The sequence below is a fragment of the Paralichthys olivaceus genome, chromosome 19, assembly GCF_024713975.1.
Source record: "Paralichthys olivaceus isolate ysfri-2021 chromosome 19, ASM2471397v2, whole genome shotgun sequence".
NCBI classification, from domain to species: Eukaryota; Metazoa; Chordata; class Actinopteri; order Pleuronectiformes; family Paralichthyidae; genus Paralichthys; species Paralichthys olivaceus.
Genome location: NC_091111.1, coordinates 12,312,067 through 12,323,721, shown reverse-complemented (window position 1 = coordinate 12,323,721; position 11,655 = coordinate 12,312,067). Strand labels below are relative to the sequence as shown.

Genomic DNA, 11,655 nt, shown 5'->3' with positions numbered 1-11,655 from the left:
TGTGGAGTTTTTCCACTTAATTTAGATTTCAGCTAATATCTTGTAAATTTTTCAATAGATCATACTTCATTTTCCTTTTTTGTTGATAAGGTTTTAGGACAGAGTTAACACACAACCCTTTTCAGCTTTTCTTATTCACGGGATAAAAGTCATTTTGATTTAGATCTTCGTTTAAACATTCAACCGGAAACCCTGAGACCTATTGAGGTCAGTCATGTGAGGAAGGATTTGCACCTTTAAGGGCTCTGTGCCAGATCTCCCACACAAGGCGGTCCACTGAAATGCACTTCCACTCATGCATATAACGTCTGTTGACAACATACCTGACCTCCTGCAGGAACAGTGGTACTTTTTTTCCTTTATATCCCTGAGAACTGGCTAAGAGGAGATAACATGAAGCCTAAATCTCTTCCATCAAGGTTGTTTAATAGAAACTCAGCAGCAGCATCAGGTGAGGCTCTGAGCATAGGAGCCGCACGCAAGTACCAGCGACATGTGGACTGTGCGGAGGACTCTTCCTCCACTGACAGCGAGTCGGTGGCAGACAACAGCAGACAACATGAGAGTTGCCACAGAGAAATACACTTTGCGTTTCTGCCGGAGAGGTATGAGCCATTGACGGATGATGAGGCGAAGGAAGAGAAGAAGAAAAGAAAGAAGGAAAAGTACAAAAAAGTAAAGAAGGTTAGTATTCTAATTTCACATTTTTCTTAACATGTTGAATAATGCAGTATAGAGATCCTTCATCTGCTCTATTGTCTTTTTCTCTGTAGCCCCTGTTCGGGTAAGTCCAAATGTGACTCAGATTTTCTCAATATGGCATCAATCAGCCTCAATTTGTTCTAATAGAATCTTAATAACTGGGGAAAAAATCCATCTTCTTGCTGTAAATTAACCTGAAATTTGTAATTCGCACATGTGGGCTATTTGGGCTCTTTGTGTTCTGTGCTGCATCATCATCCCAAATTACCAAATAAAAATCTGGCCGAGGTTTCTGATTATTGAGGTAATTGCTGAATATCTTAAAACAGAGATCACTTAAATGTTATAATCTGAAAAAATATACGTGCTTGATCAGGAATTACCCCCAGACCATATGAATCATCACATACACATATAGCTTTGTTCTCATTCATCTCGGACTACTGGCCTATAACTTCTGGGCTCACATCAGCACAGCCAGAGATGACTCCGACTAAAGAGCCTTGAAGCTTCATTCTTGTCATCTTTCTGGCGTCAGATTACTGCAGCGTGGCAGAAAAAAGTAGTGATCAAATCTGGGTGTTCAGTTTCCTGTCTGTCCTCACTCTTTCCTGCATGGGTCATTTGACAGTGTACCTGCTACATCAATTCTTCTTGTGATTGAAAATAAATACTGTAAAAGGTGAATTCCTTGTTTTGTTTGTTTGCTTTATAACCCAAACACAAGTGAGTGATGAGGAAATGGGTAAAACAGAATCTGCGTAGTTGGCTTTGCTGGGAATACGAGCTGTAAAATGTCAAGGAAACAAATCATAAAGTAATCTTAGACTGCTGTTAATCTTTAACTATAGTTAATCTATTTTATATCACACGTTTATTAGACTCGACATCCAAACTGATGTGTGTCTTCATGGGTGTGCAGTAACATATTCTATTCCCCTGGTGAGTCAGATATAAAGAGGAGATTAAGGAAGTAGGATTTATTTTAAATTCCTCTTGACTGATAATAATTATTTTGTTTTATGTTTAATCAGTGAACAGAACTAAAATGCACTTTTTATAATATGGTACTGTAATTTACTTACCTTTTCACTTTTAAAGACAAACCTTAAGTTAATTTAATGTGTTGTCTTCTCTTGCAGTTCCACTGTGGGTAAGTTGAAAGCAGTGTTTTTTAATAAATAAATATAATAATAAATTCATATATATTCTAATGATTTTTTTTTTATATGGCAGAATTGTCCTCATTGTAATTATTCAGATAAACTGATGATTATTGGGAAAGGTTTTTGGGTTTATTAATCTTTTTAAAAAAAATTGTTTAATATAAATGTTTTTATGCCATAAATTGTTTTTATAAACGTGATCAAGTAGATAATCACCATTTGTTAATTATTGCCATGAGCAGGTTGGTCCCTTGACAATATGTTTACTCAACAAATGATTTTATATCTCCTGACACACGTGAGATATGAAGCAGGAAATGGTTCATTAAATGTAACTTCAAACACAATAGTTGGTTTATAAGTGACCTTTAGTGTTTATGCTGAACTTTACCAGAATCTTATCAGTCATGGCTCATATAAATCTGTGAAAATATGAAGGTAAACAAATCATAAATAAAACTACAGTCTGAAAGTTTATTCTCAACCTTGGGAAAAGTTTTACAAAATATGTCTTGGCTTAAGGTCAATTTATTGACTTATTCATTTATTTTTTCAGTTGAGACAGTGAGCAGAGTTATTTTTACAAACCACATTGAGAAAGTAGGATTGTTTTTGCTTTATTTTCCTTAAACATCTGTCTTCCTGTCTCCGCCTCAGCCGGACAGCCATTTCCTGCTCAATGAGGAGACAATGGTGTCCATGGGACGCCTTATTTATATGTTACAATCAAAAACACTCTCCCTGCTGTGCTATTGTTCTTAAACAAACATGTGTGCAGGATTAGTCTGAACTGATATGAACTGATTCTAATTCAGATCCTGAAAAATCATAAAAATATTGATTTGACCTAGTTCTGTGAAAATCACGTTGTCATTTGAAGATTTTGTGATTAAAATGAACGGCGACATAATCCCAAATTAGTGACTCAGCCTCCATCTGTGTCAGTTCATCATGGCCCCCTCCTCTGAATGGCTGAGCAGATTTTCTAACAATGACGATTGAAATCTACAGAATTAATCTGAGGCTGTTGTCTTTGTTTTGCAGAATGTTGGCAAAGCTCTGCGCTCCACGTGGAAATGTGTGATGCTTGGTCTCTACAATTTTGCTCTGGGTTACTCCACTCCAATCACCGTGGCTGCTACTTTTGTCCCTGACTTTCACCGAGGGAGAACCTGAGCTGATGCACCCGAATCTGTTTGTTTTATTTTTTTTTATTTCTTACAAGCTATTGTGTATATAACAGCAATGTCAATGATAATATTTGTATTTGTATCTGAAATAACATTTTTTTACAAGTTTCAATCAAAAATAAAATATCCAAAAGGTTATTTCTTGTAATATATTAAAACGTCAACAATTGCTGATTGTTAATTTTTGTTACTGAAAAAGCTGTTGTTGTTGCTCATAATGTGTTCTCATGATGTCTGTTATAGTATAGCTACACTTTTTAACCATATCTGTAAAAATAAAATGAATATAAATACATTTTTGAGATCCTTGATTTTAAAGACAAAGGTGTAAATTTCTCTCTGCATAGACCTAGTGCTCTTTATATACCCTGAATCAAAAATGCACGTGTTTTTGGTCCACTCCTGTGAACACGATATCGTGTTGAATGTCTTGAAGGGTTCCTCAAAGCGCAGTCCTTCAACAGAGCTCCACTAAAGACGGCTGTGGACTGAGGATGTCGGGATTAACGATAACCGTTTGATAACGTCACGATTTCATAACCGTAAGAATTGTAAAAACTATGATATCTAACTATGGTGTCCTGCCTCTCGCGAGCGTTGTCATTTATGTGTGAGAAGAGGGAACTGACTTCACAGCCATACTTCCACCAACTTCGGACAAACAACTCCATCAAAGGAGTTCAAAGAGAGGAGAGAAACTTGTTTACTTTCGGTTTCTGACCGTGTGTGTGTGTGTGTGTGTGTGTGTGTGTGTGTGAGAGAGAGAGAGAGAGAGAGAGAGAGAGAGAGAGAGAGAGAGAGCTTAATTCACCTGTACTGAAAGGTAGGAAGTCCTATAATAAAGACATGAAGAATGACATCTGACATCTGAACCAGGACAGTTTTTCAAAACTAGTCAAAATGTTGTTTGAACAACTTCCGTTGCTGACCCTTCAACATAACACTCCCACACAGAAACACAGCTTGTGACAGGAAACACAATTTTATTGATGTGACAACTAACTGGATAAAGTTAGTTCATAAATTATATTGTTAGCTATCTATTAGCTCAAATTGCTTGTTGTGAGTCCTTTTTCTTCTATTCCTGTGGTAAAGGTCTATTGTTAGTTTGTGGTTCAGGAAAGGGAGGTCTCCTGGATTTGACAGTGGGAGAGCCTCTGCTCATCTGAATGGTCTTCCCATCGCAAGCTTTTCTAGCTCTTCCTGGGTTGCTGTCACCCTGAAAACATCTCCGCAGGCTTTTGCTCTGTGCAGTTGGTCAAGTAGCTCGATTTTTTTCCTGGCATAATTCAATGGTGTCATTCGGAATCTATTCTTCCGTTCCACAATAAAGTCTATCTCTTTGTCAGTGAAAGTGTGGTTTGTGGCTTCTTTGATGGCCTGCTCCTTTTTGGAGATTGTTTCTGGAGTTGGGAATTGCATCCCAGCATTCATCATTGCTAGTTTCCACTGCTGAAACTCACTTACGAGGAATTCCTGGTTTGATGCAGACAGGAGTGTAACAATCTGCTTGATACCAGCATGCCTGAGTTCCATTCCCAGGTTTGTCCGGGTTGATCCCAGTTGGTAGACCTGCTCCGTCTCCATCACAGACATAATTTCGGCAATACAGTAAAGTGGGTTCCTGCTGCACTCCTGGATTGCTACCCTCACAAAACAGCCGGTCACAGTGTTGGCAAAGAAGGGCCTATGGCACCATTGCTCCAGCATGTTACTGGACAGGTAGATCCTTTTCAGCTCTTCAGGTGAATTTTTGTCTTCATCCCAATCTAATAAACAACGTTGCTTCTTTGCAGGCCCTTTCTTTTGCTTGGCCTGATTTTTTCTTTTAGTGCCACCAGCAGATCTCGCCAACAGCTCCTGGTTGCTTTGACAGTCTTCAGTGTCACTCGTGACATTACGTTTCCTCCGCTTTAACTTTGGCTCTGTTCCATAGTGCACCACAAATCTTTGGCCTCCAGGCGGGGTCTGAAAAATCGAACATAAATAGAATTCATGATTAATACTCCAGTCCACCCGTAACACAACACATACACATATTTTATGGTAAAGATAGGTCTCCTTGAAATAGTAACGTGTATCCACATAAAAAATCCAAGCATATCCTATTAGAACTAAATCACAGTGTGATAGAAGTGCCCCAAGTGTTTAACTGTTGTTTTAATGAGACATCTCAGTACAGTTGGTCAGTTAGTGAGGTATGATTGCACAAACTGGTCTTTAACACACTGGTCTTAACTGTGAGCTCAATCTCTTACTATCATCATTAGTAACATCAGCTTATTGTAAATCTGGCGTCCTGATATTGTAGGAGTGAAATAACTCCAGGAGGTGACTGTAATGCAGCACAGTGGATGTGAACTACCGTTAAACTCTCAAGAAGAAGAAAACACAACTTAAGTGGAGAACACATGCAAAGGGCAGATGTGATTTCTAACATGTTTCACAAAATACACACAACAACACTTTTTGAGTGTGATGACACACACTGGACTCGCGTGACATTAGAAACTAGTTGGAGTGTAAACAGTGAGCGATGAGCTGAAGGACAGAGTCTTGATCCACTTCTTGCTCAAGAAACTCAACTTCAATCATAAAATCACAATTTTATCAAACGTTATTTAAAGAAATTATAGTATTTATATTTGAATTATAAAAGTACAAATCTTACCTCTTTTTGTTTTCCGTCCATCGCAGTTTGCTCCCAAGTCTTCTTGAGAAGGCTGAAATTTTCTCCTGGGGCTAAATCAGTTATTATTGCTACTTTTAATCAAAGAACTTAACACATTAAAGGAGTCATCAAACAAGATAGAGTCCTCATCAAGATCATAGGAAATCAAAGGACCTTTTATATGACGACACATGTTTAAAAAAGGTTGCCAGTAAAAGGTTGTTGATGCCTCACGATACAATAAGTTGTACAATAATTTTAAATAGTATTTGTCACATTAGCAACTCTGAAAATCAAATCCAAAATATCATTCTGTTAATCCAAAATTCAATTACATCCACTGTCTCTCAAAAGTTGTTGTTCTTCTCGTGCACCTTCCCACTTCCCAACTTCCCACGTCTTTGCAGACTTGGTGCCATTGGCACTATCAGATAGCATGATATAATACCCACGTTAGCTTTGAAGTTTTGGGCGCTTTCCTTTACAATGACTTACTCACAAACAGGAGCACAAGACTTTTCCTTCACCTTAAATTGTTAATTTATTAGTGAAAAGTGAAAATAAAAATTCTGCTTTTGATGAAATATTACTCCTTATGTTCTCACAGGAAGGTTTGAGATGCCACTGGGATCAAAATCAACCTGCATGTTGGTATTCATTCTGGGAATTCCCTCTGTATTCTAATTGGTTTCTGGGATTGGTAGTATGTGTGGTCACATGATGCTCAGTAATTGTTTGGAGGCAGGAGTTGAGTCAGTGTGAGAAATAACCAATAACACACAGATCTGAGCACAGTGAGCAAGTTCTGCTAGTTCACCAGCAGAAAAGAAAGGTTGGTGCACCCGGAGATTGGCTCAAATGTCAAGCACTTAGTCTCTTAATTTATCATTCATGTGTTTTGGCTGTAACATTCCCTCTGAAAGCCAGATGTGCTTGCACCTTGGTAGACTGCTGTTGCCAGGTAGTAAGAGAGAACACCCCTCTGCAGAGGAAATAGATTAAAATCAAAGTTGGTGAGCAGAGCATCATTTAATCAGATCTTATTTCTACAGCACAAATTCTCAAATTGCCTCTTCGGATTTAACAAACATTCAGAACATTTCATGTGAATCGGTTTTATGGTTTTGTGCAATCCTGTTGAACCAAATGAAAACAACAGAGGCGACAGATCCGACTTCTTGATGACGTGTTTTGACCGCGACAGAGAAGCTACTTCCGCATGCGGGTCCTGTTTACACGAGCTAAGGAACATCAAGCAGCTGCCTCGGTACTTTGTGAACATGGCGGAGCTGAAATCCGAGAAGAACATCAGCTCAATCCCTATCGACGGCTTCAGCCATTTAAGAATCACATCGATATGGACGTTTCTCATGTCTGTAAGGAGTTTCATACTTTAGCCGAGGCGAGGCAGCTAGCGTTAGCTCTCGCTGCTAGCACGCCGAGCTCTGCCGATAAACAGATGAGAGTTTATCACCCACTGACTGTCTGTTGTCTCTCTCCTCTCTGTGGCTGTCTGTAGGTGCAGTGGTCGGAGCCCTGGCTCGTCGGGCTCTTGTTGTTTCACGCTGTGTGTTTGTGTGTGACGGTGGTGACCTGCAGATTCTACAGAGCTCAGATCTGTCACTTTCTGCTCATGGGTACGTGGAGAACAAACCCACCTGCAGTCGGTTCTTATCCTCACTGCTCAAGTTCAAGTTGTCATGTGCGAAAACCGAAGAGGGCCCAATGTTAATCTGAAGAAAAATAGAAACGTGTAATATTTACTCAGTAGGCAAAACGAGGGAGATGAGGAGGGACGCCATTCCATAAATTCATCCACTCTTAATGTTCATGCTAATGTTCAGTTCACCCATGCATTGTTGAGTTTCTGTATATAGACTCAGGTGGATAACTAAACGCTGAGGAAGTATTTCTGTCCCCCAATTACAAATAACGAATCAACCATGGAAAAGCCAAAGAGACAATTATTACTATGAACACAGCAGCGAGTCTCAGGCGTGTTAAATGCTGCTCCTCTGGTGATTTGGGTTTCTGTCTATTTTCTCCGCAAGCCACACGTGGTTCACAGCGATACAGTGAAAATGATCAATTCTAAGAGATTTGCAATGTTTAAATCTGTAGGTTATATCACAAAAACATGCAGAGCAGTAACGGAGGTCAAGCCTGACCCACTGAGCCAACTCAATTATGAATAAAAAATACACATGTTAATTTTAAGTACAGCGTTTAAATTGTATTGATTTATTTCCTAATATTCCAATTGCATTCGACATCCCGGAATTCATTCCAACAGCACCAGTGAGCAATACGTAACAATATACTTCAATCAGCAGCTGATCAGTATCACTAGATCCCGTAAATCTTGTTTTGGATGTCTCCACATACCTTCATAATTCAAGATAAATGAGACCCAGAGTGAAGAGGCTTGTAAACACACAGTTGTTGTTAGGGTGAGTGAGTGAGTGTGTGTGTGATGCGGCTTATCAGTGTTCACAGACTGACCCTGCTTCTCTCCACAGTGGGCCTGGTGTATAGCGCTGAACATCTGAATGAGCTGGCAGCTATGAACTGGAGGTATGAGCATAGCTGAGCAGTATTTCAGTACAGTGAGTGAAACAGTCTGTATAGGAGCCCTGTTGGCTTTGATCACAAACAGGGAAACTAACGTAACCAGCAACACATGCTCATTCAGCTTTACTTCTGTTTGCAGGTCTTTTTCTAATTTCCAGTACTTTGATTCAAAGGGCATGTTCATATCTTTGGTTTACTCGATTCCTTTGCTGCTCAACACAGTCATCATTGTGGTAAGTACCCTGTCACATCAGATCAAATGTTGAGAGCACAGATGAGCATCAGGTATTCCAAAGACAACATGTGTGTGTGTGTTTCCTAACTACAGATGGTGTGGGTGTACAGGACCTTTTCCACTATGACTGAACTCAAGACGCTCCAGCTGAAGCGAAAGGTGCGCAGAGAGAAGAGAGACAAGACTGACTGATCTCTCTCCTTATGTCTGTAAATGGGCTTCACTGAGAGGAGCTTAGAATCTCTCCTTTAATCCAGATATTTGGAGGCGGTTGGCAGATTCCTTCATCGTGACTAAAAAAAGGATTGTTCGCTGATACCAGGACTGGATGCCTGTGTCTGAGAACAGTCCTGCTGAATATGTTGTACATAATGAGATATACGAGGACCAAAGGACAGTTACTGTTTTGTATGTAATGTTGTTTTAAAGTGTGTTTAAAATGAACAATTGCTTGAATTACTTTAACGTGACTGTTTGATTTATGGGGAAATAAATAAGATTGTTTTTGTCTATGATATTAATCAACTTTATTTATAAAGCACAATTAAAAATACACAGACAGAAAAAATGTGAAGCAAAACGAGAATAATTAGTTCATAAAACAGAGATGAAGTTGCACACACACTTAAAACAGTAAATATCAAAAGTATTTAAGAATATTTTTAAGAAAGGATGTTTGATATCAGCTTGGTCCCCTAGTCATAAGTAGTTTGCTCTTTAATCCTGAAGCAACTACATTAATTCACAGCAACAGAATAATATGGACTGGAACCCATTCCATAGTAAATAACGTCATGCGAGCCTGACTGGATTTGTATGCCGGGATCAGGTGAACTGGTTTAACAGCTTCCCAGGGTGGTGGTGGGGGTTAACACGGCCTGTGATACCGGGCTCAACTCTGTGCAGTGAGAGTAGTGAATACATGCAGATGCTGCTCTGAGAATTGACTCAGTAAAGTATCCTTTCAAAGCATGAATGCTGATGTGAAAAATACAGGTCGTCACCCTGAGATCGTTCTTCATGACACTTCTCTGTGGTTCACATCGTAAATGTTAATGTACCACTAGAGGGCAGTCCAAACTAAATGACATGCTCACCACTGGATGTGTCTGTGGACTTTGACTTATCCCTCGTTTTACACTCTGTTTTTTTTTTTACTTTATCTCTGTAGAAGGTTGACAAGATGTTTTACCTCAAAATCACTGTTATCTGTCTTTTTTCACTCATTTGTTTTCCCAGATGCATCTAATTTCATGTTGGTATGCTTTGCCTGCATCTGCCATGATCCATTAAGCGTGGACGTGAGTGATCGGAGGTTATTTAAGAATATGGGAAGGAAAAGGGATGGGTGTGTTATAGTGATGGAGGTGGTGAAGGTGGTGAAGGGAGTGTACATGCATGTCGGTGAGTGAGTGGGTGGGGGTGTGTGATTGGACAAAGCTCCCTCTTTGGGGTTGGAGGTTAGAGGAACTAATCATCTCTGAAGGGCATTAACATCAGAGGTTGCACTCTGACCTCTCTCTGGTGCACACACACACTCGTATATACACACACACATCCCCATCGATTGCAACCAGCTCCACGTCTCCAGACACATGAGTCATGTCTTGTATCAAAGTTTAAGACGGTCTTGGTTTTCTTCAAATTCAAATAAAGATTTGAGTGGACACTATCCTCAGTTTAAATCTTCTGGACTGATTGGTGCAAAATGCTGCAGCCAAATTCTCCTCCTCATGTGTACCTCAGTTATGGCTGATTTCCTCGGGTTTGTCATGCACTGCAGCACATTGCACAACACCCAGTCAGCTGCAGTGATGTGGGAGAAAACACTTTAGATAAAAGAAACAACACCTGTAAGACAGAGGTTCATATTGTTTTCTGGGGAATAGTGTGCGTGACAGAGAGATAATGAGACAACTCGGAGAAGATCATCCTGGAACACACAACACATGAAACAGCATATGAAGAAGGTGAAGTTGCAGTGGGCCAAATGAAAAGATTTTTCCATATATTCCCAATTGGGAATATATGGAAAATCTCTTCATGGGAATATAGCATGGTATAGAATTAACCCCTGACATCCAGTTCTCTTGTTTTATTTTCCCTTGTTTTTCAAAACTTCACTCGATGACAGAATATTGTGCAATTGATTCTGTATGATGTTAACTCAAAAACTCTTATTTTTAATGAATTGCAACACTCACACATTTTATACCCATTTTCCCCACAATGCACTGTGACATTTGGTGTCTCCTCTTCAAGTTAAATTAAAGTTCTGTTGGTTTGAACAACATTTGGCTGCACAGCATTAGTCTGTGGCCAAATAACCGACCCACTATTGGGCTAATGCTTGTAATGTCTTCCCACCCCAAATGATTTATGATTGCATGTTCTCACTCAACAGATGTTGGTAAAGCCTCAATTGTTCACTTCACTTCGGACTTCTCGTGGATGTTTGTGTTTGCATTGCACATTAGGCTAAGGGGGCATGTTTAATCACCTTTCCACAGTTGCAAATTCACATTCCACCACAGCAGCACAGCTTAACTATAGGTTAATGTAATCTGAATATCAGATAACATGGGATTCCAGTCTAAATTCCTCTGTAAAAACATAATAAAACTAGAATGGCAATCAACAATCACCTTAAATTCCAATGAGCCACAACAAGTTTCATACACTTATAGATATCAGTCCCTATCCTCAAGAGCCATGAGTGATTTAAAGGGGAATTAGTGACAATATCAAAATGGTAAAATGTTAAAGAAAGTAAAATAAACAATACGAAATCCTGTATTTGTCTCTTTGTATGGAATCTGTGCTAAAACTGGATGGACTCTCTCTTGATCCCTGTCCCATCCCTCCGTCAAGATTATTAACATTTTTCCGTAATCACCTTCTCATAAGAATTGCTATTGATATATCTAAAAGAAACTGACCCACCTCCACCCCAACACCAGCTCAGCTGTCATCTCCCTTCAACCATCCAATCAGAAGTCGTTTATCATCTTCGTGTTCTATTCCTCATCATCATAACTGAAGTACTTAATTCATAGGACTGCTCCCTGCTAAAGTCACAATAAATTTAATTTCATTCTGTTTTCCTTGTTTTCATTTGTT

At 39.3% G+C, this 11,655-nt stretch overlaps 3 protein-coding genes across 3 annotated transcripts; 2 read left to right on the top strand and 1 right to left on the bottom strand.

Moving 5' to 3' along the window:
* The first annotated feature begins 71 nt into the window (after positions 1–71).
* On the top strand, positions 72–3,353 carry LOC109636194 (required for drug-induced death protein 1). Its single transcript, XM_069514572.1, has 2 exons — positions 72–684; positions 2,913–3,353. Exons 1-2 carry the CDS (start codon positions 394–396, stop codon positions 3,042–3,044), a joined length of 423 nt encoding a protein of 140 aa, XP_069370673.1. The 5' UTR covers positions 72–393; the 3' UTR covers positions 3,045–3,353.
* Positions 3,354–4,021: 668 nt separating this feature from the next.
* On the bottom strand, positions 4,022–5,885 carry LOC109636045 (RNA polymerase-associated protein RTF1 homolog). Its single transcript, XM_020097540.2, has 2 exons — positions 5,730–5,885; positions 4,022–5,026 (listed from the first exon to the last, which is right to left on the bottom strand). Exons 1-2 carry the CDS (start codon positions 5,748–5,750, stop codon positions 4,220–4,222), a joined length of 828 nt encoding a protein of 275 aa, XP_019953099.1. The 5' UTR covers positions 5,751–5,885; the 3' UTR covers positions 4,022–4,219.
* Positions 5,886–6,033: 148 nt separating this feature from the next.
* On the top strand, positions 6,034–9,050 carry tmem18 (transmembrane protein 18). Its single transcript, XM_020097510.2, has 5 exons — positions 6,034–7,105; positions 7,249–7,366; positions 8,249–8,303; positions 8,440–8,533; positions 8,629–9,050. Exons 1-5 carry the CDS (start codon positions 6,848–6,850, stop codon positions 8,725–8,727), a joined length of 624 nt encoding a protein of 207 aa, XP_019953069.2. The 5' UTR covers positions 6,034–6,847; the 3' UTR covers positions 8,728–9,050.
* Positions 9,051–11,655: the final 2,605 nt, after the last annotated feature.

Coding starts and splice junctions, on each gene's coding strand:
- LOC109636045 (XM_020097540.2), bottom strand. CDS start 5,750: ATGGACGGAAAACAAAAAGAG. Junction 5,027..5,729: donor TGGACGGAAAACAAAAAGAG/GTAAGATTTGTA, acceptor TCGATTTTTCAG/ACCCCGCCTGGAGGCCAAAG.
- LOC109636194 (XM_069514572.1), top strand. CDS start 394: ATGAAGCCTAAATCTCTTCCATCAAGGTTGTTTAATAGAAACTCAGCA. Junction 685..2,912: donor AGTACAAAAAAGTAAAGAAG/GTTAGTATTCTA, acceptor TTTGTTTTGCAG/AATGTTGGCAAAGCTCTGCG.
- tmem18 (XM_020097510.2), top strand. CDS start 6,848: ATGGTTTTGTGCAATCCTGTTGAACCAAATGAAAACAACAGAGGCGAC. Junction 7,367..8,248: donor CTGTCACTTTCTGCTCATGG/GTACGTGGAGAA, acceptor TTCTCTCCACAG/TGGGCCTGGTGTATAGCGCT. Junction 8,304..8,439: donor CTGGCAGCTATGAACTGGAG/GTATGAGCATAG, acceptor TTCTGTTTGCAG/GTCTTTTTCTAATTTCCAGT.